Below are 27,789 nucleotides of genomic sequence, written 5' to 3' on the forward strand. Positions count from 1 at the left end.
TACTATAACAAATTATTAAAACCTAATATTTAATGAGTTACGTCAAATAAAGTAAAACCAAGCCTTCATATGTGGTATCATGTATTCAAACAGTGAAATATACAGTCATGGACACACTTAACCGGCATTTAACTCGTGGATGCCACCTCCACCTTTTTTGTAGCATCAATAAAAATACTGAGCCATAATCAGGAACTCAGTTTTAACTGGAACACGGCGTCATTCCTCATGCCCAGATTAGAAAGTGGGAACAGGAGTTAATCACACTGACAAACCACTCCACACAGGTTTTGTGCTCCTCAGAATAACTTCTATGAAATAAATTTGCCAAGTAAAGAATCCTTGCAGGTGTGCTCACATTTTTAAACTGTAGTGAAATATTCATCTCATTCCCACCTTGAGTGCTAGAAGGTAAGTTTTTACCCTCAGGGACTCCTAACAAATGTGGCACAGCTTACTGAAGAAAACACCTAAACCACAGCATAAAACAGCACTTGGACCACAGGCTCCTCCAGAACTGAGCTTAGCTACATTTTCTTATTTGGGCTAATTTATGACCTTGGGAGGCTCCTTGAGTTGTTTCCTTTTGCAACTTATGTCTCGGGCCTTATCAACAGGAGGAAGCCTACATTGTTTTGAGAGAAGACATCTGGTTCTCTTGTTGCATACTCTCCTTGAGAATCCTTGTAGCTGCTATACACAGTGAAATACTAGTTTAAGAATCCTTGTAGCCCTAAGTCTCTATATTCAGTGAAATACTAATTTGGTATCACATCCAGCAAATGGCTTTACAGCCCCAACAGAAACCACCCCTTAGGCTCATATGCTAAACAGAAAGCATTAAAATCTCTCCCCCCATGTTTCAGTGGGAAAAGGGCAAAATCCATTGCACTTGGCTCCCCCATTGCTCCACTTTGACTCACCCATTCTCCACCTATTCCAGAGCATGACTAACCTGGGGCTGCAGTCTGACTGATGGGACACAGCTGTCAGCGCCTCCCCAGCTGAAGACAGCATAGAAGGATAACCCTCCTGCTTCTCCACTTCATGTCTCCTCTTTCATAGTCCAATCGTTTTCGTCTTCGTAGACACTTAAGATCTTTTACATACCTACACCTCTTATTTTACTCGGCTTTGAGTGAACACGACAGTTACTGGTAATAAAGCAAAACTTGACAGTGTAATTGTATCAGTTTTATTTCCTTAGCAAACTCGTTTCTTTTTATTACATCCGATTTGGAAAGCAACTTAATTTTTGTAACCTGGGAGCAAAGCATCCTGTCCTAAAGCCAGTTCAGTCTGGTTGGTTTTGGTTGCTTCTTAAAGATGTGCTTTTCTACCTATCACCAGCACTGTGTTTCAGCCCTCAGGAGCTGCCTGACAGCTACTCAGACAGAAAAACCTCTGCAAAATTACTATCACAACCCCATGAACCACCGTTTGTCAGGACACATTCGCTATCGTTCTCCACCAAACACAGACGCAGCAGGTCTGCAATCATAGGGCAGGGGGATGCACTTGGCCAAAGTCCCTGGAGAATCCCTTCTGGAACAAAACCTCGTGATTTGTTACTTTTTCTGCAGTTGTTTCTCAATAGCGATTGAATCATTCAACACTCTCGGCATGCTCCCATTTCCTTTGGTAACAGACACAGCAGCATCAAGGAAGAGGCACCGAAGGTCCATGGTTTCTATTTTTGCTTCCAAACATTAAAAAATAAGTAAGCAAATAGAAGAAACCACCACCCCTGGCCTTAGCGCCGTTCAAGTCCACATATATATTACAATCCTGTTAAAAAGTTGATGCTAAATGACCGGTTACATAGCAGCGTAAGGAAAACCATTCCCAGAACCAGCTCGCAGGCCACCGCCTCCATTCCGGCCCCGGCCCTGACAAACCCGGTTGAGGCCCCGAGTTTACCTCAGCCGCAGCACTGCTGGATGGAAAGGGAGGGGACCGGACCCCAAGCTCCCGCTACGGACCGCGACGAGGGCCAAGCCCCGCGGCCGCCGGGCCCCGCCCCCTCCGCGCTCACGCCACAAGAAGCGCGGCAGCCACGTCCCTTTCCTGCGGGACTCGGTAACGAGCGTGGCCGTTGTGAGCGGCCGGCAACGATGATAACTTCCGGTAGGCCCGAGGGCAACGGGAAACAGCGGGGGGGTAACGGCGGACACGGGGCCGTGCGCCGGAGGAGGGACCCGCCGCCTTACCCGGGCGGCCCGGCCGCGCTTCCGGGTGGCCGCGCCCCGGCATGCACGGCGAGCGGATGTGCCGCCATCTTTAGGCTCCCTGTCTGCCGTGTATTGACAATAACAAGCCCCGGGCCGGGCCGTCCCCCCTCAGGCAGCGCGAGCGGGCGGCAGCGAGGGGGGAAGGCGGAGGCCTTAGGGGAGGTGTGCGGGGCCAGGGGCTGCAGCTGAGGCGAGAGGGAGGCCCCGCGGCTGCAGGAGGAGACGAGGCGGCCGGAGCAGGAGGGGAGCGAAGGGAGAGCCGGGGAGCGGGCAGCTGAGGGGAGATAGGGGTGGTGGAGAGAGGAATTGAACTGGTGGGGAGGAGAGGCCGGAACGGGAGACGCTCCGCTGAGGAGGGAGTGAAAGCAAGAAAGCTGAGACCAACTACGGGAAGAGATAAAGTAATAAAGAAAAGGGGAAGAGAGAAGATAAAGTGATTCCTTCGAGAAAGAAGAAAGCGACGGAGAGGGAAGACGGAAGGACTGTACTGATGAGAGAGAGGAGTTGAGAGATCCCCTCGAGAGACACTGAGCAGAGACTGACTCAAACTCTCTTTTTCTCTTTGTCACATCACAAGGATTTGATGCCCCTCAGCCTGTTCACTTCTGTGTGTTCATGTTTCCCACAGGTTTCTCTTCCCCCAACCCCCCAGCTGCAGCCCAGGAGGTCAGACCTGCCACTGATGGTAATACCAGCAGCAGCTCCTCCTGCAAGAAGAGAAAGTTAAATAACAGCAGCAACAGCAATTCCGAAAGAGAGGAATTCGATTCCATTTCTTCCTGCGCCTCCTCTCCTTCCAAGAACACCTCCTCATCGTCTTCTTCCATCATCTCCACCTCCTCGTGCTCCTCCTCAGGGGTTGCCTCTTCTAACCATCACCTCCAGAAGAAGCTGCGCTTTGAGGACTCCGTGGATTTTGTTGGACTCGATGTGAAGATGGCTGAAGAGTCCTCTTCATCCTCCTCTCCCGCTGCCTCTTCTCAACAGCAGCACCAACAGCAGCTCAAAAATAAAAGCCTTTTAATCTCGTCCGTGGCTGTGGGGCACCATGCAAATGGCCTGACCAAAGCTGCCTCCTCTACTGTTTCCAGTTTCGCCAACAGTAAACCTGGCTCCGCTAAGAAATTAGTGATCAAGAACTTTAAAGGTAACAGGCCATAATTTGTCACAGCCTATGGGGAGCTGATGCTCACCTTTGTGTTTTGTTTTCCACGTGAAAACCGGTTGGCTTTCAAATAGCTCCAAGTTTTACAGGAAATGCTTTTCTGTGGTGAATGTTTCTGTGCTTATGTAAAGGGGGAATAATGTCTTATGAGGCATACTTGCCCAGTCATGTACACATCCTGAGCTGCACTTTGCTGCTTGGGAGTATTTTTCAGACTCCTTTCACTCTGTCTTTTGAGAGGCCTTAACTTGTTTGTTAGATGAAAGCTTTTACTACATTAAGTGTGTAAATTACTTTTATTCAGACTTCTAACGTTTGATTCCTCTTTTCTAGTAATCCCAAATCAGGGTTTAGTGTGTGTATGTATATATCTGTTTTAGCCCAGTGTATGATAAATCTTTGCACAGACTGCAGGTTTTGTTTTAAAACTGGGCCTGAATCTATAGATGCCTTGCATCTATCCATGTTGTCTGTTTATAGGTTAATCTGCCTGTGCTTAGTTTTAAATGGTGAAACTAAGGTGATTACCAGGCTATTATGGCGGATTTCCTTTCTGGCTTTCCCACTTGCCATTAAAGTAGGTAGTTCAGGTTTTTGCTGAGTGTTTTCCTTGCCATATCCTCGCTGTGACTTTTATTATTTAACTCTTTCTTGTCTTTTCTGTCTTAGCGTACTCTTACTATACCAGTTTACATTATTTTATAAATGCTCTCAAAAGATGTTTGAGACTTTCAAATACTGTTATTAGAGACCAACTGAAGCAGAGAAGTTAAACTTTTCTGTGGTGATTCTGCTTCATTTTCTAGCAAACAAAACCACAAATAGGCAGAAAGCTTGGCTAAACTTCTGTCATCTTTTTCCCCATAAAGATGAGGAAATCATAGGCTTTCTTACTTCCTGCCTCTTGTTATCTTCTAAAATAGTCTGGTAGTTTGCTTTCTTGGGTTGAGGTTTTTTTCCCCACGTGTTGGGGTTGACAGAGGATGTGAGACAAGGGGGTCAGGTGAAAGATGTTATTGGCATTTAAAATGATTTCTAAATACGCATCTGATAGAAATACTCAGTAGAGACATCACACAAGTTATGGATTAGGATTCTTTTAGCCACTGTTTTACAGCAATTCATGTTCATAGTGTAAGTTTTTGCTCAAAGGTCCTTTTAATCCTCAGAAATGTCTGCCCATTATGTCATTATCATTTCATTTTATTAATTTAAATTTTATAGTTATGATGCATGATAGTGAGAAATAGAGGCCATTCTTCTGTTGCTTGTACACTGTTGTCTGTAAGGGAAGTCAACTTTTCCTATTTATTTCTTAAAAGTCATGGATTGCATGGTGCTGTGATCATCATCACTTATGAATTGGTATTTGAATCACTTGCTTAAAAAGGTTGTCTCCGGAATTTACCAGCTTTGCTTTTTATTTACTCTCAAATGCTAAGCTGAATACTCATTTTATGGTTGGTGCCTTTATCTGAGTGTGATAGCAGTAACATCCTTCACAACTTAAATAACTTCCTAAAATGCAGAATCATGGTATTTAGTGCTGAGTAGCATACTCATTAGCTGCTAGTAAAAACAGGCAAGTCTTGTAGTTAGTGTCTCTAGATTCTTATAATACAGTTAATGCTGGGCTGTTGCCAATACTGTAGGGAAATGCTTGGTGGGATAAAAATAAACCTAACAAACTTCTCTCTCTGTTACTTCTAGAGAAATCATAAAGCTTTACAATTTGTTTTTTACCTTTAGGTATGCAAAAATCAATTTCAATAGAGTATAAACTCTGGGCCACTTTCACCTATTGGTGGCATGGATATGAATGTGCCTTCTTCCCTAAATTTTCTCCTTCTCTGTTTGGGGACATGCTTATTAGAACTAAAAATAGTAATTTTAGCTGGTTATGAGAATGCAGAGAATTTTAAAATAGTCTTTGTATTCTGTGACTTGGAGAATCTTTCTTAGCTTGTTGTAAATGTTTTAGTCCTGTTGAAGCTGCTGCATAGCAGGGGCATCTCTAGAGATGCTCCTGAGAGGCTGAGAAAAATAATAGAAAGATTAAAATCTGTGAAGCTTGAGCTATTTGAACATTAAAAAAGAGCTTAACTCTTAACAAAAATCCACTGACCAAAGGCAAGAGAGATGTAACTGGATTACTTGTAAGCAGGAAGATTTTTCTTGCCACCATAAAGCCTGTATTATAATTACAGTATTTCCATGTGTGTTTCTCAAGGGTTTCTTTCCAACTGTTAGTATAGAGCAGAGGTAATGAGCAGTAAATAAAAAAAAGGCAACTATACACAATTGTTATCTATTAACCCACATCATTTTTGGCTTTTTTAGCTGTATTGTCTTTGTAGGGAGAAAATGTAATGAAGGTGTAGATCATTCTTGCTGGTGTTTAGCCTTTATCCCTTCTTGAGTTGCTCAGACACAGTGTTGTGATTTTTATAAATCACACATCCTGTTTGGGCTGCAGATGTTGTGATGTGTATGTGAAGAACAATGCTGATTTTTTTTCAATGCATCTGCTTTTTCTAAACAATTTTCAAACTCTCTATCATTTATTTTAAAGATAAACCCAAATTGCCTGAAAACTACACAGATGAAACCTGGCAAAAACTGAAAGAAGCCGTAGAAGCTATCCAGAACAGTACTTCAATTAAGTACAATTTGGAGGAGCTCTATCAGGTAAGTGCTTTAAGTAAGAGCAATGGGGTAGAGCTTTTTGCTTTGTTGTTGGGGTTTTTTTCTTGGCTTGATACAGCAGTAAGAACACGAGATTTTGCTTGGTAGCTGTTTTTGTCACACACAGTCCAAGAGGTGGTTTCATTTGCAACAGCTGACAAGAATTAAATAAGGCAAGGAGCTGTATTCCCTTTACTGTTTCAGGGTTTATAGTGTGTAGCTGCTAAAGGAGAAATATCAAATCCTAAAACATTGGTGTTTAGGTAAGAAAAAGATGATTTTATATTAAAATATAATCCTCTTTCTGAAGTTAATGTCTGTTCTCGTTTGAAGATCATAAATCATTTAGAAACTGGAATGTTTTACTTGGCTTCCTAAAAGTAAATAGAAGGCCATTTTTCTCCATGAATTCTGTTATTTTGATGTGGTTGTGATTTTCTTATCAATCAGTATTCTGTCTGTTCTGACAACTGAGAGTCATGTCTTTTCCCAGGAACAGCTCTGATTGTTTTGCCCTAAATGTTTCAGGAAGTCATCAGACTTGAACCGCATTTCCTAACTTTTTCTTACAAGCTCCACTTCTGCTTTTTCAGCTGAATGTGTTAGGGAGACTCTCCCCCTCCTCACCTTTTCCCTACTAACATCATGGTACTTGTGGTTTTAGTGGCCTAGCAACAGTACTGCATTAGTTAAGTATTAAGAAGCACTTACACTTTTTACTCTACTTTTAAAGCCTGGTTGGCTGTTTGATTTGTTCCTCTGTGTGTATATAGCTTTCTCTCCATCTGTTTTTAGTGTTTCTTCTTCCCCTGTCCTCAGAGTTGCATTTGGATATGACAGATTTCTCAAAAAAAGCTGGGAAGAAAAATTGTGTTTGCCAAGGTTTGGGGACAGACTATGGGGAGGATAAATTACCATTTCTCATGGAACCAAGTTCCTCAGTCCAGTGTGTTTCTAAGCTCATAATAATCTTTTATAATGCTCAGTTAACTTATAAGTTTGTCAGGATGATGCATGGTATCACTGGTTCTGCAAAACTTGTGAAACCAATAACAAATTGCAACCCACTGTATTGGCTGGTATTGTAAATTACTTTAGATTGAACAACAGAGCAAATAACTGATAATTAAATACATGAAGGATATTCAAAATTGTTTTAAAATACAAAGTTTTACTGAAAGCCTTGCCTCTGCTTCACAGTTATCACTTACATTGCTGCTTGCGTTTACCACAGGCCTAATTTTATGTTGCTTGTGCTCAAAAAACTAAAAAAAAGCACTTATTTCTTTTCAACCTTAATTTTAACACTGCAGTAACTTCCTTTTCAATGAAATAGGGTGCAAACAATTTTTTTTTTCAATAAACCTAAAAATAAATGCCTTGATTAAAAATAGTCATGGGAATCACTAGTGTTTTTAAATGCTATTTAAACGAATGTCAATTCTGAACAGCTGCTTGGTAAATGGATCTGATGCCAAATATGCCTTGGCAGACACCATTACCCAGGCGTAGAGGGGAATTGCAGAAGTTGTGCTGCATACCTTAAAATAAGATACTAGTGGGTTTTTGATGGAATTAAACTTACTGGTTTGGTTTAACTCTGCTCTCTGCTGGAAAATCGCACTGGGCAAACATTTTGAAGCTTTATTTCTTTGTGGGACACTAGATTCATACTTGCTTTGTTCCTCCTCAGCTAGAGAATTGATACACATCTTCGAGTGATTGAAGTGCTGCAGGATTGAAAGGTTCTTTATTAAAATAATTTTCCCTAAATAGTACCAGAAAATAGAGATCTAAATCTTTGGTACCAGCTCCCTAGTTCTTGCTTGGTTTTCTTCATTTTGGTTATGATTAACTTTTTTAATCACAGAGTTAAAATACTTGTGGAGTTTCTGCTTTTGCCATCATCAAAGCTGTGTTAAGTTCTTTTCCCAAGCACACAAACCCAAGTATGGATGCTGCTGTTTGGTGGGATGGAGAGCCAACCAAAAAAGCCCAACAACAGAATATATCTTACCCAAAGGCAATATGATTCTTTGCCATCAGATGCTGTGACCATCTTTAGGGCATAGATTCCCTGATTAGAAGTCTTTGTTCCACTAATTCAGGAGAAGATAATTTTGTGAACTAGAGCCCCTAAAGTTCTTGGGAATTTTTGATATATTGTTATTATATAACACCAGTAACTAAATTTAGAAGGCATAATATTGCAGTAGTGGTGTTATGCGCCACTGAGCAAATGTTAGTAAAAGGTTTTGTATCGGTGTCTTTAGAAAGTTTAATCTCTTTAAAAAAAAAAAAGAAAAAAGTTCCAATGAAGCAGAATTCACAAAATATTTCTATGGATGTTACCAGTGAAGATGCACAAGTTTTGCACTTGATGTTAAAACACTCAATAGTAGCAGATGTGTGTTTAACACTAGGGAGTTTCTGATACGCAAATGCAAAAGCACAGCTTTATACGATCACTACGTAAATGTAAGTGTATATTAATAGATGGTAACTTACTTCACTAAGAGTTAATGGAATGCGTTTGTCCATCTGCAGTGCAGAGGCTAATCCTTTTAAGGATTTGGAGCAGTATATGTCAATAGTACTTGCTCTGATAGACAGCAGTTACAAAAACATTGGTAGTTGAGACAGATGAAGTATGGCAAAGTGGCCACTGGTGTCCAGGGCTGATAGGTAGAAGCAAGAGAGCTGTGGTTGTACAGGCAACCACAAAGTTCTAAAATACTCATCTTCCCAGCTCTCAGTTGGCTTCTCCAAATCAAATGGGAGAAAAGAAAAAATGCATTTATTGCACTTCCTGGGCTATAATCAGGCTCTTGAAGTGTAGTGGTTTTATCTCCATTTTCTCCTGAAATGAGAGTAGTGGTTATTTCTGGTTTTGCTGCTGTTGCATCTAGAGCCTGGCCCTGCGGGTACAGCAACAGAACAGAGCTAAGATGTGTCCATAAACTACTCTGAACAGTGAGCTGTAGAATATGTTTTTCTATCACATCACTGTATTTGCTTGGAGTTTCTTATAGTGTTAAGGCTGCGAGTTGAATTTGTTGCTATTTCCAAATACTATGACCTGTACACTTCAGTGATAACTCTGTCTTAATCATCATCATTCAGACCTGGTTTAGTCTTAACTGGCATACTCACTTTCTTGCTGTATTCGTTTGCTTCTGACAGTAAGCTTATGCAGGGTTGGTTTTCTTTTGTGGTTTCTGTTGTGTGGGTTGGTTTGTTGTGGGGTTTGGGTTTTGTGGAGGTTTTTTATTGTCAGTGTCTTTTGGCTTCTCCTTGTCCTAGAGCCAGTATTAGCTGTAGTTCACTTTCTCTGGAAAGTTGTGTACTGTTGATACTGAGACAGATATCATAGGATAAACTGAGGAACTTCTTGTTTAGTTGTTTTGATTCTTGCTATGCTTTTAGTGATAGCTGCTTACTGTTTGCTGGTGGCTCCTATTTGGACTGTTGGGAAATACTCTGAGGGATTTCAGTGTAATGGAGTAGATTGGCTCTGTATATGTCTGAACTATACTGTCCCTGCATGGTTGCCTGTGGTTGCTTTCAGTCCTTTTCTTCCCGTGAGCTGGTTGTACTGGCAACTGAGATGAAATCAAAAGGCATTATACTTCTCCTCTAGTTTCTACAGGTGTTTTACAGAATAATTGCATATTGTGTCTTTCATTAGTCTGCAAAGAGTTAAAATTGCTTTCCAAATCTGGGCAATTGCTATTCATTTTGGAAAAGTCTTGAGTTACACTTGGGGATTAGCTTTAGCACTCTCCAAGATAGGTCCCCATTAAACTGCTTTTCACTTCTCACTGTGAAGCACAGCAAAAAATCTTCTAATACTTACTTATCTAGAAATCTGAGCTTTGTCACTGCACACATCTGATATGTAGTAGTTCTAAAAATGAGCCTCTCCAAAAATAATTTTTAGTATAAAAATTGTTCAGGAGTATAACAACTTATTCAGGCAAAGGGCTGATGGATGGAGAGATACATATATATAAAATATATATATATATATGTACTTTTGGGGATGAGGGAAGCTTAATCAAGGAGAGAACTGCAAAACAAATTAACGCTGGTAGTGCTTTTCTACTAGTATCAGTGTGACTTGCAGAGCACAGCAGTTAATAAAATTAAGACCTTAAGTGTCTGCTTTGAAGTATGAAACCCAGCAAGCTGCTGGAACATATTAAACTAAACATATTAAACGTGTTCTTGGAGATGCAAGCCCTGCAGTTCCTTATGAGATATCAGCACTCCAACTGAAATTAATAAACTAAGCTGTTCAGGGCATGGCCTTCCTTTGTCTCTTATTACCACTGTAGTTCCATATCTGGTGGATTGCATGCAGCATTTAACTCTGTTGTAACTAAAAGCTGGTAGATTGAGCGAGAAGCAGAATTCCATGATGGGTTTGGGGTTCTTTTTCCTGTTTCCTTGTAAAACCACATATAAGCATCATATAAACAGATTTCTTAGTATCTGTTTCTCTTTACTTCAGGCTGTTGAAAATCTCTGCTCCTACAAGATCTCTGCAAACTTGTACAAACAATTGAGACAGATCTGTGAAGACCACATTAAAGCACAAATTCACCAATTCAGAGAATATCCTTTTTTTTCAGCTGTTGACAAGACAGAGCGTTTTTACCTGCCAGCTTGTGGTGATGGATTTCTTTGACTAGTTCTGAATTCCTGGTTCTTGCATAATTAGATCAGGTTTTATTTTCTGTGAGACTTCAGAGAACACTACTAGTTCCTTTATGTCTGTAAGCTGGGAGGAAGTCTGAGAAGGTTTCATTGGTAATTGTGGAACACTTGTCACAAAAGCTGCTATTAAACTTAGAGCAGGGCTTAAAAAGACTGTGTTGGCTTTACCATCTCATGCCTTTATATATGCTGAACTTGCCATGCTCAGGTAAACAGGAAGGTCTTCCAACAAGTAGTTCTTGTATTCTTTTTGACAAGTGCTAGTGGACTGGCAGCATGCAGTGTTAAGAGAGTCTGAGAATCAAAATGTTTTGTTTGCAAAAGTGTTGAGTTGCATCATATTGAGATCCCATTACATGGATATTAGCAGTACCAAAGCTATGCAATGAGCTGAGTAAAAGTTAAATTTCAAGGATAAAATTTATCCCTTAAGGTTATCTCTTAACATGAGCTGACATTACAGTAGCTCTGTAGTGGTGGCTCTTAAATCTGTTGTGAATTGTTGGTAATTGAGGTGTGGGGATATATGTTTGTTCCACTCCTCAGGGATGGAGGATTAGACAAAGCACTCAAAATTATTTCAGTCCTTGTTTTATTAAAACATTTGAATAATTTTGATTTCTCACTATTAACACAAGGACTCTCACTACAAATAAATATGTTGCATGAAGTTAACTCATTTGTTTGGGGAGTAGGTGAGGTTGTTGTGCTCTCTTAAGTGTCTTGTTGGTTCATTTCATTGCTAACACTACCTGTTAATCATAATTTCCTTAATTATTTCTTCATGGATTCATTGGATAGTGTCCTTTTTCTAAAGAAAATAGACAAATGTTGGCAAGATCACTGCAGACAAATGGTAAGTTTGTCTTTTTAAAGAAAGGCTGACTAGTAAACTGGTTATATTTTGCTTAACTTTTTTCCTTTACAAATGTATTGTGCTTCTGAAATGGTTTAAATTTACATAAGGCTTCATGGTAAAATACAACTCTTATCTAGTTTGTCAGAAATCAGGCCTTGAAAATACTTGTCTGTAGTGTGTTTTTTGACACATTGGTCTTATCTTTGACCCACACACCCCCAACTCCTAACTGTTGTTTCTATACAGACCTGTTTTCTTTTATGCCTATCATAAAAGGAGCTGTGCTTTGATAAAGATGATAAATGTCATCCAGATAATCTCACTGAGATTGGCAGAATATCTTAACAGTGTCTAAGAAATCACTGCCTGAAACTTGTCAGTGGGTATTTTTGTTGTTGTTGAGCATGATCTGTGTTGCTTTTTAGTTTCAAGAGTAAAATGATTGTGGGGTTTCTTTATTCTTTCTCATAATAGATTATGATTAGAAGTATCTTTTTGTTCTTGGACCGAACTTATGTACTTCAGAATTCAATGCTGCCATCTATTTGGTAAGAGCACAAAGAATAAAATTACTGGGGGGATATTTAAATCATCACATGTATCCTGCTGATTTTCTTATAGTGACCTGTACATTGAATGGTGAATGCTTACATGCCTGCTGCAAAGGGAGATACCAATTTATTTGCCTTGACTTACAGAATTCTTCTAGAATAGCTGTGATAGTAAATTTCAGCTAGGTAGATAACAACCTCCCTTTTGTACACTTAAAGGAAAGGGGGTGTTTAGCAACTGAAGTGCAAGGGTTTGGGTTAACCAGTTACTGGCTTTAATGTACACAGTATTAAAAGTTCTTTAAGTACTTTGAAAAGGAAGAAGTTACCTAGAATAAAAAGAAGTTACTCACCTATGGATTCAACCTCTCTGCTGCTCCCCCCACTATTTTAATAATAAGCAAATGCCCTACAGTGCCTTTGGAGATTGAAGGAGTGGAGATGGAGGATGCAGGTTCTGGCTTTTCCTAAAAGTGTCCCAGCTCACAGTTACAAATTAATGGAAGGTTTTAACTGGGATGCCCAAAGCAGAGATCCTTGACTTCCACATCACTGAGTTCTAAGCTGTGCCTAAGAATTAGAGATTAGAAAGGGATGGACAAGGAAAATTATCCACCACCTTAACCGTGGAATTGGGACCTCGGGTGACATTATCCTTTTCTTGTGAAGGGTGCTGTTCATTCAGTTTCCATCATCCTGCCAACCAGCTCAGAAATAAAGACACTGGAAAGTTAGGTGGTCATTTAGGGAAAAATATGTGCTTTTGTCTTTAAAATCTGTATCTTACTGTTGATGCTTTGTCACAGCTTACTTTAATGCTTATGTGTGTGTCTTGAGTCATTTGGGGGAAGAGGAATTAGAGTTTTAAGAATGCTAGCATTTATTGGCTTCTCTATTTGATCCAGGTAAAATTTTATATATATATTCAGCTTGATTCTTATGCAATTTATTGAACAGTATTTTCTTTCTAGGGATATGGGTCTGGAATTGTTCAGAACTCATATAATCAGTGATCAGAAAGTTCAGAACAAAACTATTGATGGCATTCTTCTCCTGATTGAGAGGGAAAGAAATGGTGAGGCTATTGATAGGAGTTTACTGCGAAGCCTTCTAAGCATGCTTTCTGACTTACAGGTGAGTAAATTTGCTTCACTTCTGAACTGGTAAAGACCTAAGATTCTTATTTAATGCTCAGTAAGTTTTACCCTGCATTGCTGTCCTGTTGTTTCCCTAGATTTATCAGGACTCTTTCGAACATAGATTCTTGGAAGAGACCAACCGTCTGTATGCAGCAGAGGGACAGAGGCTTATGCAGGAACGAGAGGTATTTTGAATGTTCAACAATCTTTATGTCTAATTTTGCTGCGTTAGCCAGTATACTGGGCAATAATGTGACCTTTATGTTTTATAGTACTCTGAAAAAGGAAATTCACATGCAGACTTCAGTCACAATGCCAATGATTTCTGCTTAGAACTGCTGCTGTCAGACCAGTACTGTCTTCCCACACACACACACCTTGATTTATTTCTTTTTAAACATACAAAACTACTCTGGCATTTTCAGGTTCCAGAATATCTTCACCATGTCAACAAGCGCTTGGAAGAAGAAGCAGACAGGATAATCACTTATTTAGATCAGAGCACACAGTAAGTGCAGTTTTGCTTGGTATTATTAGACATTTGGCTCTTCTGTTGAGGGCCATCTAATAGATATAGTTTATTTCAGTTACTGACTGACGGTCAAATGCTTCTCACTTCCAACAATTCCTTGTTTGCAATGAAGCATTGTATTGGCTGACACCTAATATCCTTTCCTTCTGTTTTGACATAAACACTGTTGGTCATTTGGTTGGAAAAAAGCAGGCTGCCACTCTGAGCCCAGAGATCTCTTTCTTGATGAAATGCAGTTGAGCACCATCCTATTTGAAAAAGATAGGACCTAGGACAGAGAATTCTGAACCTAAAAACTGAATATTTACATTAAAATATTTGCATGTTATTTATGGAGGTTGGGAAATTACTGAGTAATGTCAGTCTTCAGTCTTCCTACATAGAGACAGGATTTCCTGTAACACAGTCAAGTGGAGGTCATGACTGATAGGACAGGAGAAATGTTCTCTAATATAAAGCCATAACTGTTGTGTCTGAGAGAAAATGTAGGTCACTAATAGAGCAAAACTCTTTGAGCAAGTGGTGGCAGCCTAAAGAGCAGGCACAGAGGATATCTCTGAGAGGATCCTCTGGTACATTTTTGTTTCCTTCCTCTTTCAGCTGTTAAAAACATTTGGCTTGTTTAGTGGCTTTCTTCTTCCACACCATTATTAGTGGCCAGTTCCCTCTTTTGTTTTAATACTTCTTGACTTATGAGGGTTTTTATCTCCTTGGTTTGTCTCCCAAGACATGAGTTTCCTTCCACGGAACAGGAGATGGTAAATTCTTTGTCAGACTTTTGCCCAGTTTCTTCACTGGTGGAATCACTGTCCAGCTCCATAGAGGTCACATACAACAGGCTTATTGTGTGAACTAAACAGCCAGTCAGCAAACAGAAAAAAAGATTACGTACTGGGGAGGAAAAAAGGATAAATGTGTATAATCATTTTAGGTCCTCGGCCACAGATAAATAGAGCACTCCCAATGACAAGTGTAGTTACCATAATCTTAAAAAAAGGATTTAAAGCTGTCAGTAATGGAAAAAGGAAAAATAACTCTAAACCCTTTTTTCTTTAGGAAGCCACTAATTGCTACTGTAGAAAAGCAGCTTCTAGGTGAACATTTAACAGCCATTCTTCAGAAAGGTAATCTTTCTTCTTTATAAAAACATTTCTAATTACTGCTTTGGGGCTTTCAATTCCTGTGCTGAAAAAGTGGCAGATCCAGGTGCTGTGGGAATGACACAAGCTTTAATGCCCTTTGCTACTCATGAACTTTTCAGTTCATGAAATAGCATTGAGCATTTTGCAAGAGGGCAAATACCATTCTCCTTGTCAGAAGAGAGACGGTGCTGTCTTCAGATACACAGCAAAGCAAAAGAAAAACAGTGACAGGGATTTCTTGATTTCAGTGTGTTAAATAGCATCTTGAAGCTGCTGAAGCCTTCAGATGATGGGGAAATGTTTGATTGCTTGCTGCTTACAAAAAGCAGCTTTTTCTAAAACTCTAATACAGTTTGAGCCATGAAGTGTGTTGCCTCTGTTCTGCAATAGTCTGTGGAATCAGGTGACCCTCTGTTGCACTGAGGGATAATCTGGAAATAGATACAGGTGCAGGAAAGGTTGAATAGTAAAAGAATATAAAGGCCTTACTAGATAGATTATGGATGAAACAGGTTTGTGAGCATCTTCTGCAAGTTTGTAACAGACTCCTTATTGAGAGGAGTATCAAGTTTGCAATGTTTATCTGGCTACTTTCTTAGAACCTTGCTGTAGAGCATCAGGCCTTCTCTTCCCAAACATTAAGAAGTGAAAGATGAAGCTATTTCTTGAAGCTGCTTGCCTTCAAATATCTGTAAAATCTATTTTACAGCTGGAATTGAGATCCAGAGCTCTGTCTTTCCAAGGAACTTTTCCTACAGATCAGTAGTGTAAAAGTTTCAAATCTTTAGGGAATAGTAAAGCAGAAGTAAGCAAAGTTATTGTGTATGTAAAGTACTTGTAGCTAAGATACACAGTGCAGTTAGGTAGCTTAAAATAAAAGAAAACCACTAATTGCTTGATTAAAAAAAGTTAGCTTTGAAGAGGCCCCTTCTCTAATAATATGCTGCACTTCCTTTGAATTACTCTGGTTTTCACTTTTACTGAAATTCTCTCATGTGCAGGTTTAAACCACCTTCTTGATGAAAACCGGATTCAGGACTTGTCTCTTCTCTATCAGTTGTTCAGCCGTGTGAGAGGCGGAGTACAGGTTCTCTTGCAACACTGGATTGAGTACATAAAGGTAATGTTCCTACAACTCTGGAACAGACACCACTACTGTCTCGATGGGGTTTATACACAGATACTTGAGTCATCTTGATGAACTATTGCTTTTTATTAAGAATCAAAGACTACTTGCTTATAAACATATATTTAATAAGCAGCTTTTGAAACTGTACTAGGAAAAGTACAGTCATTGCTCTAGCCCTGTTGAAGAAAATACTGAACATTCAGTTGAACTACTGAACTCCAAATAAATTTGCAGTTTTTACATGGATTATAATTATTTGGGGGGATAGCTGTATTTCTCCAACAGATATTTTGGTAATGGCAGAATGTTTCTGTCTTCTTCCTGGTAAAATTTCTTGGTAGAATGAGTGGTAGCTTAAATTACCAACCATTTTGAGTTCAAAAAGCACCTGAATATCACTTCAGATGTTTCATCTTATTACTCGGTGGAAATGTTATCACAGAAAGTATGGTGGTTGTGAAGGAAGGCTCTCTAATGGCATAGCGGTACTCTTAAATAAAACTGAGTTTAGTGAGAGCTTTAGCTGTGTGAAACCTGAGGATAGAGATGTTTAAAAAGGTTATGTTACTTTTGTCATGTTTAAGTTTATTTGTTCAGGCAGTTCTGAATCTGTTCACTTATTCATAGATCTGTTTTGAATCAACAGACAAGGTCTAGGAATGATTATAAAGTAAATAATAGTAAACTACTTATATTGTGCTAGTAGAACTAATATGAATAGCAGAAGCAAGACATTACAAAGATAACTTGGGCTTTTAGAAGTCTTATTTAAATTCATTGTTCAGGCTAATTGAAAGGTGTGTTTTATTTTGCAGGCATTTGGTAGCACCATAGTAATTAATCCAGAAAAAGACAAAACCATGGTCCAAGAACTACTTGATTTTAAAGACAAAGTTGACCATATTATTGATGTTTGCTTTCTCAAGAATGAGAAGTTTGTAAATGCCATGAAAGAAGCCTTTGAAACATTCATTAACAAAAGACCAAATAAGCCAGCTGAACTCATAGGTATTTTTCTTCAGTTTCTTTCCATGTGAGAATTTGGGTGGGGACAAGAGAGAGTTGCTGATGCAGCTTACAGATGGGATATGGAGTTGCGTGTTAAAGGCATGATGCGCAGTGCATTGTCAAACTGGGGAACTACTGTGCCTTGTTATGCAAGTGAACCATTTCATAGAATAGCATTAAAGAACAAGCTCTGTTCAGCAGTTCACTGGCTAGGCTATAGAAAAGCGAAGAACATTAGAATTTGGGCATTCCAGCAATTGACTGGTGTTCAGATGTAAGCATACTGCTAGTAATTTGACTTTTTCAGAAGCTTACATAACTGTGCTACCAGTACATGTGCACAGAGCTATGAGGGACTCCACATAGCTATGTTTTAATACACAAAAGTGAAGAGGGATGCCCTTTACCTCATGTTACAGGGACAGAGCCCCTGTTTGCAGAGAACAGTGTTTACACATGTGTGTATTACAGGCCTGGCTGTGTGCACTTTGAATACCTTAACGGTTTCCCCACACAGTGAAAAATACCTGCCTTGCAGTCTCTTGTGCTGTTAGGCTTGTGGGGTAATGCTTTCTGCCCTCCCTTTTCAAAATTAATTCACTAACTATAATGTGCTTACCAGACCATCTGAAATTAAACCAAACAGTAATCTGCTAGAGAAATTCCACCTCTAAGTAGCTGGTTTGCATATTTTAATTCTGATCTTTTTGCTTCTATTATAGCCATGTCAATCTATACCAGTGGTGACTATTTGTTTTGAGATCATAATATCGACCAAGACATTTTTTTATATGCACAGGAATCTTTAACATTATGTATGCTGTTGAAGTTATGATATTTCAGATTACTTACCTGAAAAAAAGAGATTAGGCTGTAATGTTTTTAGAACTTTATAGCCTCTATTAAAATATATCAAGCTAGCTGTGATGAAACTGATTTGAGGGTGATTTCAGGATCATTTACCTTTCTGAAAGATTTTACAATATTAGATGTAGAAAACATAAATTATTGTTCCATTATGATACTCAGCATTTGTTAAACTTTTGTTCCTCAATACTTTTAGCTAAATATGTAGATTCAAAGCTGCGTGCAGGCAACAAAGAAGCTACTGATGAAGAACTTGAAAAAATGCTGGATAAAATTATGATCATATTTAGATTCATATATGGTAAGTTGTGGGGTTTTTTTGGGGGGCACAGTTGTTTAACTAGTAACATAAAGGTAGTTTTGAACTATTTTTTGCAGTCTTCATTTTTCAAGTGGTCAGTCTGTAGATTCAGTTTGCTTGTATAGCGCTGTGTAAGGCTCTTCTTAGCTTTGAATTGGGGCTGAGTAAGGTTTGTATAAAACAAACAATGATTTGTGATCACTGTCAAATCTCATCTTTTACAGGAAAAGATGTCTTTGAGGCCTTTTATAAAAAGGATCTAGCAAAGAGACTATTAGTTGGGAAAAGTGCATCAGTGGATGCTGAAAAATCCATGCTTTCCAAACTCAAACATGGTAAATGTCTGTCTTGTCAGCTTGTTTTCTTCTAAAATAGTTGTCTTTTAAAGGCTTTCCTAGAAATGCTATTGGTAATTCCCTTTTACATGAGAGCTAAAAGCTGATGTGCAGATCTTGAATGACTGGTGGATTTTGAAAGAGACTCATTTGCTTTTAGTTTTATAATTATAGCAGCAATAGTTAAAAGTCAGGAGCCTGAAGTGCATGGCGTATCTTGGCCTGTGGGACAGAGCTGAGGTTCCCTGCTGAGTAAGTCATTGATGTGCTCAGAGAACTCGATGACTTCTGCTTGTTACATGTTCTGTGTAAGGACTTGAAACATCAAGCTGCCAGCTACTAGTCTTCTAGCCTGGTCTTCCTTGTTTCGTAGGATGGAGTCTCTGGGTGGTGAGAGTAGACTTGATCTTATTCCTAAGAGACTGTTTGGCAGGCAGCTGGTAAGGATCAGAACTGCTGTCTAAGTGGCAGGTTGCAGGTGAAGTCCTAGGATGACCCATCATGTCTATGTGGAAAAACTGGATTGCAAAATAGCTGCAACATTAAAACATTTCCCCCCTTGTTTATAACATAGTTCCATACCTTAATTAGAATCCAGGACTTTAGGTAAGAACATATGCTGAAATAGTTAGTCTTGCTTTAAAGTACATTCTTATACTTAGAATAGCTACTCTGTGGTGTTGAAAATGAAGACTAATTTTTAAGATTTAAATGTTCTCTTTTATAGAATGTGGAGCTGCTTTCACCAGCAAACTTGAAGGAATGTTTAAAGATATGGAGCTTTCAAAAGACATAATGATTCAGTTTAAACAGGTACTGTGGGAAAGCCTGCCATGGCGCCTTCATTTACTTGCTTTTTGAATTAGTTATTCTCAGAAAGCATAATGAGAGCGTACAGGGTGTCCTCAGTTGTGTACATTTGTATTGCAATTAAGTTAAACTTCTTTTGAATTACTCCCATTGCCTGTAATGTTCGTACACTAACGAGAAAAAGACTTTGTAGGTGATAGCTTTTGAAGGCAGTGGACAAAAGCCCAACTGGGAAAACAGTCTCTACTGAAAATCAGTCAGAATCTGTTTCTTAATTCTGTGCTGCCTGTGCTTTTTAACATTTTACTGCATTTACTAATGGTTTTCCTGAACAATGAAGCAAAAAACCTGACACCAGAAGTTTCTTATAAAAGATAAATAAATACCCACACACCTCCAAATCACCAACAGTAATAAAAGAGCTGTAAACTTGCAAAACATTTTATACACCACTGTATCTGATGAACTGGCTAGTAAGTTTGGTTCTGTAATGTTTTGATTACAAGCAAATTTTAACATTCTTTCATCCATTCACACTTATCTGGGTTCATCTTCACATCAGCATACTAAAGCACTTGTTTTGCTCTTTTCTTTCTATATGGAAGTGCCTTTAGAACTTCAGAAAAGTGCTTTTTCTTAATCTTATTTTTCATGTATGTAACTTGCAGTTTGTACAGCAGACATAATAAGGTTACTTCTCTTCTGTGCTCTAACTCCTCACTTCTACCTGAAATATGTTTAATCATTGAATTATTTCAGTTTACTTTGTTTCTTTCTGCAGTATATGCAAAATCAGAATGTCCCTGGCAACATTGAACTGACAGTGAATATTCTGACTATGGGTTACTGGCCAACCTATGTGCCTATGGAGGTCCATTTGCCCCCTGAGGTAATGAATACAGATATATTATACCACCTGGCAGCCTCTCAGTAATGCATGTTGATGTCAGCTGCAGCTGAGTTTGAAATATGCATATGTTCTCTAGAAAGAAGCACAGAAGTGTCTTCTTTAAATAGTTTTCCTTTTTTTGCAGTTCCCTTTATCTTTCTGAGCCTTCACTTACGGCTCATTTGATTGCAGAGGGAAGGATTATTTTAAACTAGAAATTGTGTTTTAGTGTTTTGGGTGTTTTCTTTCTTTAGATGGTAAAACTTCAGGAGATTTTCAAGACCTTTTATTTAGGAAAACACAGTGGTAGGAAACTTCAGTGGCAGTCAACATTAGGACACTGTGTACTAAAAGCAGAATTTAAAGAGGTGAGTGTATTTCCTTTTTCTTATTCCTGCTGTCTTGCTAATTCAGAGTATGGATTGTAATTCAGGGATATATTTGGAAGGTTTTTTGTGCCATGATAGAAAACTTAGCACTGTTTTTGCAATTACTTTTAACTTTTGACCTTTTGCTGTCATTTCTGGAGTTGGTAGTTTCTGGAATGGATGTATTAAGGTCTAAGAAGACTGATCTGATTTCTTATCAATGAGGGGAAGGCTGTTGGTTACTGCTTGGGGAAAATAGCCAGTGGATGTAGTCACATATTAAAGGTAGAGCTAATTTTTGTACTGGGGAGAAGAAAAAGGAGGAGGCTGTGTTCCACAGATGATTTCAATTTAGCTGACAGCGTTAAGTATCTTTACAGTAAGCTTTTCACTACTGAAACAGAGAAAAGTTTGGGATTGTACCAGAACACAACTGTTTGCAGAGGGCTGCTAGTTACTCCCCTTCAGCATTTCTTTATGGGCACAAATACATTTCAAGAAAATTAATCTTGGAGTAGGAATGCTTGCCAGTTCTGGTGTTTATTAAAATGTTAATGGTAAAACAAATATGATCAAACTTAGTTATTTCAAAGATCCTATAGTTGTATTTTTTAAACGAATGTTTGTGTTGCACATTGATTTAAAGGTCTTTCAAACTGTAATTTTAAGCACTCCCTGCTTTGTGATTTGCCTTGAGTAAGTTGGTGCATGTCTTGGGTGAGTGTTGTCACTGAATAGTCTAACTTTCTGACCTCTAGCTTATTCTATATTTCATAGTAATACAAGGTGACCAGTAGCTCTTTATCCATTTGAGAATATGAAAAACTAAATCACATCCTTTAAGTGGATTGACATGCAAGAATGTCTGTGTCATTGTTATCACTGTGTTCCCTTCCCCTCCAACCCTCAAAGAAGAAAAAATTAAAACCAGCCTAGTGATGCCTGTTAATTTCCCTTGTGACAGGGAAAAAAAGAACTTCAGGTCTCCTTGTTCCAGACACTGGTGCTGCTCATGTTTAATGAAGGAGAGGAGTTCAGTTTAGAGGAGATAAAACAAGCCACTGGGATAGGTTGGTATTGAAAACAGCTGACTACTTCCAAGCATTCTGTCTTAAAAAAACCTAATCAACTTGTTTCTGCTTTAGAGGACGGAGAGCTGAGAAGGACACTTCAATCTCTGGCTTGTGGCAAAGCCAGAGTACTGACTAAAAGCCCCAAAGGCAAAGATGTGGAAGATGGTGATAAATTCACGTGTAATGATGATTTCAGACATAAGCTCTTCAGGATAAAGATCAACCAAATCCAGATGAAAGAAACGGTATATTCATTTTAATCCTCTGGGGTTTTGATCCTTGGGTTAAGTATCTTATTGCCTGCCCATTTTCACACTTTTTCCTCTCAGTTGTAATGCATGCTGATATCTTTGTAAATTACACATCATTTGGATGATGGCACGTATCTACCGTTGCTGATTCAAATGTGTGCTTCCATACCAATGTAGACCTCAGTCATGCTAGATGTCTCTAATAAGGTTGTTAAAGGGAAGTTCAAACTAGTGTTCTTCTCACCCCTGTTCGTTCCCTGGAGCTTAACTGAATAATTTGTGAACACAGAAACAAGTTCACAGCGAATTTTCCTTGTCAGCCATCCAGTGTAAAATCTGTGCAAAGATTTTAATTCCTTGTAAAAGGGCTTTTTTTACAGACAGTCTTCATATTTTTAAAGCATTTCTGTCAGATATTTGACAACAGACATTTTACAGTCTTAAATCTATGAAGAATAGTTCTGACAGTTCTAGTGCTCCCTTTAAAACTTTTCTAAATGGATCCTTCAGGTGGAGGAACAGGCAAGCACTACAGAGAGAGTTTTCCAGGACAGGCAATATCAGATTGATGCTGCAATTGTACGAATCATGAAGATGCGCAAGACGCTGAGTCATAACCTGCTTGTGTCGGAGGTCTACAACCAGCTTAAATTCCCAGTAAAGGTGTAGTACTGATTTTTATTCTTCTAAAACCTTTTATTACTTTTTGGATTCCCTGGCTGTCTTTAGTTGAACAGTGCTTCTGTCCGAAACGTGCATCTCTGTACTACTGGGACAGACAAATACTTGCTTTCAGACTTCCTAAAGTGTCAGCTGCATTCACTTGCTTTTAGTAAGTTAGTAAAACCTGTTACCAAAGGCTTTTAGAATGGGAGGGTGTTGGCAATAACTGTGAAGCTAGCTCTCCTCATTCTTGTGTTGAAGTGTTCTGGCAATGCATTCTTGGGGACAAGGAGAAAATGATTCAGATGTGTAATGCAGAATTCATAGCATCATAGAATGTTTTGGTTTTTTGTTGGAAGGAACCTTAAAGGTCATCTAGGTCCAACTCCCCTTCCACTAGACCAGGTTTCTCAAAGCCCCATCCAATTTGGCCTTGAATACTGGGTTTTGATTCTTAATTTGGTTGACACTTGTTAATAAATTAGGAACCAGTAAATGTTCAGTGCCTTTTCCAGACATTGGTTAATATATATATACACACACACATACAGATGGAATGAAAATTAGATACTGGTAAATGTCTCCAAGGTAAAGAGGCCCACAGTTGCAAGATGAAATGAATATTCTATTGTGTCCAAATAGAAATGGATTTTCAAATACAGTGATGAATCTCTTCAGAGTTCAAATATACAGTGCTTCCTATCAATGGGAATGCAAGATAAAAAGTACTGCCATCTTATTCTGTGGGTTTGTGCCTGCAGTCCCGTAAGTATTGCATAAACTGCAGTTGGGCTTTGCAGGGTTATAACAGATTTAAATGCACTCTCTGACTGTCATAAGGCATCGTTATGAAGTCCTTCACCCATCAAATTCATAGGACACAAAAACTGTTGTAAAACTCACTCACATCAAGATAAATAGAAACTGGTACCATTTTTACCAGGTAAAAGTCAGAAATAGAAACATTTTGGTACCTAGTGCATGAATTGCAGCTCTTCAGAGCTCAGTTTAAACAGCAATCAATATCTTTACCTGCTATAGAAAGTTTATGCTTAGCTGCAAGTGACAAGCTAATTTGGTTACTTTCTCTTCAATTATACATTGCAGACTTTAGCTTTGTTTTAAGGGTTTGTTTTTTTCCCAACTGTAATTTCTGTTTCCTCAGCCATCTTAAGTAGGAAAGATATTGGGCTTAAGTAGAAAGAAAGAACTGAGAAACATTGACTGCAAAGTAATAACGCTGACATCTGCTTTATTTTACAGCCTGCTGACCTTAAGAAGAGAATAGAATCCTTAATTGACAGGGACTACATGGAAAGAGATAAAGAAAACCCCAACCAGTACAACTATATTGCATAAACATATTTTGGCCTTTGTTTTACTGCACACTTGGTGTCATACACAGTTGCCAGTGGATAAACTAGCCTGTTGATCCCGTTAATTGACTTTTTATACTACCGATGATTGAATGAAAGCAGTGTAATGGAAAAGTATAGTAGAGTGGACTTCTTTCAGTGGTTAACATGCCCATTTAAAGAGTACTATTTACATTTTAAGAAGAATGCTGTTGAACTCTTTGCATGTTATTTAGTAAGATGTGCAGAAAGCTGAAAGAAAGTACCTGGTCTTTGTGATTCCATTTGTCTCTGGGTCTGAAGAGGAGTCCCTTGATATATGACAGATGTCTTTCACACCTTTAAAAGAAAACAGGAGGTTAATATAAGAAAATAGCCTTTAAAATGCTTAAACTGCATGCAAACTTTTAATTTACTGTACAGAATGCATTTCAGTTAGTAACATACCATTGGTTTGGTTGATGCCCACACTTGGGTTTTTCCCCTGAGGGAGGGAAAACGGGGAATAAGCCAAGCTATGCTTATTGCTGATCTACTGGAAAATATTCTCGGTCATCATTAGGACAAAATGGTACCAATATACAGCAATGTATAAAGTTTGCAGTGTGGGCATATATACTGTATATAAACAAACACCATTCTTGAAGAACTGCTACAACAAAACAAGTTCAGATTAGATTTATATGGCTTGCCTATAAGACTTAGTGTTCACCTTTGGGAATTTTAAGCATAAAACAGCCATAATGGAAAAAGTGACAGTTTTTACTAGTCATGGGTTAGGAGGCCTTCACCTCTTGGCAGCAATACAGCAGATCTATCTACAGGTATCAATGAAAAGCCACGCTGTTCTTGTGGTAAAGCTGTAAGAACAAAAATTGCAAATGGATTTTAATACTTTTTTTGCTTTGCAACATTCTAAACTTGAACTAACCTCAAGGTTTAGACAGGGCAGCTCTTCTAAAGTCTGCCCTGCTTTGGATTGCTTTAACTTAAAGCTTTAAGAACTCAGCCCTAGATGTGGCAGGCCTCCTAGAACCCAGAAGCCTACCTCTCATATATAAAGTTAAGTATTGCTATAAGGCATCTAAAATATATTTTCTTAGATGACCAGAGAGCATTCTTTGCATCTTTATAAGACATGGGAGATTAAGTCACTTGAATGTAGAGCTTTGTTTCAACAAGATGCATTATTTTTATTGCTATAGCAGCATGTGCCAGGAATATATGGGGGGAGGGAGTGTCAGCAGAAAAGGTAACTCCTCCATGTAACAGTTCTTCCTTACCCAGCAGGCTTTAGACCTACCATCAGCTGTGTTGCAGAGCACAATGAAAAACCTCATCCTCTTTCAGGCACTGATAGTCCTGGGGAATACCAGATGTTTCTTGGAAGCAAGATGTTACTTTTGTTTAGTGGCAGTGTAACTTAGCTCTCTATGATCTATAACTTCTATCACTGTGATTCCACATTCAGGGGTGTGCATGTGCGAGAGAGGGCGAGTGTGTGTATGTGTGTGTATTTTGTATCTGACACATCCCATCCTTATTGCTTTTTTGATTTACTGTTTAATTCCATATTTCCCCCAGCTGTGTTTTCTCTCAAGCTCTTTTATATGCAGCCCTCAGCTGACAGATGATGCAGATGGGTTTTTTTTTCCTCCTACTAAATTATTTGCTGTCACCTTCTACTAACTGTCATCCAGCTCTTTGTGATCTGCAGAAAATCTACCTTATCCTTTGACACTATTGCAGCATAACCACTGGTAAACATCCAGGACCACCCTTGCCTCTGCAAGAAAAATACTAACAGTAGAGTTATCTGGTAAGAAACTTGAAGACTGCTCCTGCAAATCTTTAAGTATTAGCTCAAATAGAGATCCATTGGGGAGGAAAGAACAGCTCCCCAAAACATTCTGTATTTTGCATTCAGTGTTCCTTTTTGTTGTATGTGTTTTGTATCTTTAGCCAATAAAAGATTCCTTTTAAAAAGGTGTTTTTGAGAAGGAGCATAAAACTTAACTCTTTGGGATACAGGAAACGATGAGTATCAGTATTGAAGTGGTTCCATTCAGTCTGTTGTAGCATATAAATCTGACACCACTACATGTTTAAAATACCTATTTTGGTAAACTCCTCCCTCATTAGACAAGTGTGTTGCAATCAGTCAACCTAACCAGAAAGGTCTGAAGGTTTGTTTATTTTTTATCCCATCCATTTCAGTAAGTTAAATGCAGAAAATACTACATAGACAGTGTCCTCAACTCTCATCAGAGTTCCATGATCTGAGGCAGACCCTAAGTGGCAATCTAGTTAAAGCAACCCAAAGAACGGACTTTGAGAGCCCTGGCTAGGCCAAGAGAAGAGATGAGCGAGGGGAGAAGTCTTCTCCTTGTATTTGCATGGGGTTTCCCCAAGAACTTGTTCATCTTCTCTGCTAAGGAATTGCTCATTCCTGGTTAATGACAAAGCTGCAGCCAAGATTTACTGTCCAGCCGTACAACTCTGCAACTTCTTGCTGGGATCATGTGCCTGCCTATTGAGCCATATATATCTCTGTAAGAAAAATGAAAGTGGGCTTGGACCACAGCTCATCTGGCTAGAACACAGCTTGTCTGTTTGGCCACACATTTTTAATCTTGACTCTTGCATGCAGTTTATAGCACCTTGTTCATAAGAAATTGCAGTTTATTCTTAGAAATATATATTTTAGGTTTTTTAATCTTTATACCCATAAATGGACTATTTTTTTGTCTTGGCTGGTTTAAAAAGTGACCATTTTGTTTAAATGCTGTAATTGCAAATGTGTTGTGTTGTTTTGTTCTATAGTTCACACAAAGGTGCCAAAGTAAATAGTTAATAAAAATCCCCCAAACCCAAGCAAATTGTTGCATTGCTTTAGCTGTTCTTCAAATTTTGGTCTCTTTTTTGGGTTTTTTGTTGGGTTTTTTCCAGCCTTTCAGTTTTTCCCAGACATATCATTTGCCCAATGCTTTCTTTTAAAAAAAAAACAAAAAAAACCCAAAAAAAAAGTGCATCTAAAGAAATGTTCAAATACCACTTTTTTTAGTGATTTCATATAGTAGGAAGAATATTTTCTTTGAAACGTTACACTAAAATTGTAAGAGTACAGCAGCATTCAAAAATGTAATATACTTTTTGTATAACAGTTCTTCAGAGTGTGTCTGGAGTGGGGGAGAAAACTAACCCTGTTACTTTTCAGAAGCCTCTTCCCTCAGCTATCAGAATATGAAATTGTGCTTTTTCACTGCATCAAAAAGTTATAGTTTATGCAGACTTGCAAACGGGGCATGTATCACCATTGCATCCTTCGATGCAAAGAGCAGCAAAACCTTTTTTATGTTTCATAAGTCTGATATGGGTACAGAGAGTCTTTCTTAAGTTGGTAAATAATGTAAATACATGTCCTTTCAGAGAGTGAGTCTGTTATCTAGGTATTTTGTGTCATTTAATAAATATTAAAACAGTTTTGTGTTGATAAACCCCTGTGTGTAAAATGCCTTCTTACTCCAAGTTCTGTATGTTGGGCTTAATGTTTGTGGCTTCTTTAAATTCTTCAGCTTGTGCTTTGATAGCAAAATCTTGTTTGCTACTTAAGTATAATAATCAGTAGTTCCTCCTTTATTCAGTCATTAAAATCCCTTGAGTTTTCTAAGTGGCTTCCATTCCTGAATCTTATTTTTTCTACCAGGTTAATGGGGA

The 27,789-nt window shown here is 38.7% G+C and overlaps 1 protein-coding gene across 1 annotated transcript; it reads left to right on the forward strand.

Moving 5' to 3' along the window:
• Window positions 1-2,052: 2,052 nt before the first annotated feature.
• Window positions 2,053-27,742, forward strand: CUL4B (cullin 4B). The gene is made up of 21 exons (XM_005148300.4): window positions 2,053-2,127; window positions 2,860-3,378; window positions 5,969-6,084; window positions 10,595-10,698; window positions 11,587-11,656; window positions 12,134-12,207; window positions 13,182-13,344; window positions 13,445-13,534; window positions 13,775-13,857; window positions 14,938-15,005; window positions 16,025-16,143; window positions 16,968-17,160; window positions 18,224-18,328; window positions 18,553-18,663; window positions 19,391-19,476; window positions 20,255-20,362; window positions 20,617-20,730; window positions 21,695-21,800; window positions 21,876-22,048; window positions 22,565-22,717; window positions 23,981-27,742. Exons 1-21 carry the CDS (start codon window positions 2,115-2,117, stop codon window positions 24,074-24,076), a joined length of 2,664 nt encoding a protein of 887 aa, XP_005148357.2. The 5' UTR covers window positions 2,053-2,114; the 3' UTR covers window positions 24,077-27,742.
• The last annotated feature ends 47 nt before the right edge of the window (window positions 27,743-27,789 follow it).

This window comes from Melopsittacus undulatus, chromosome 6, assembly GCF_012275295.1.
Source record: "Melopsittacus undulatus isolate bMelUnd1 chromosome 6, bMelUnd1.mat.Z, whole genome shotgun sequence".
Classification (NCBI taxonomy): Eukaryota; Metazoa; Chordata; class Aves; order Psittaciformes; family Psittaculidae; genus Melopsittacus; species Melopsittacus undulatus.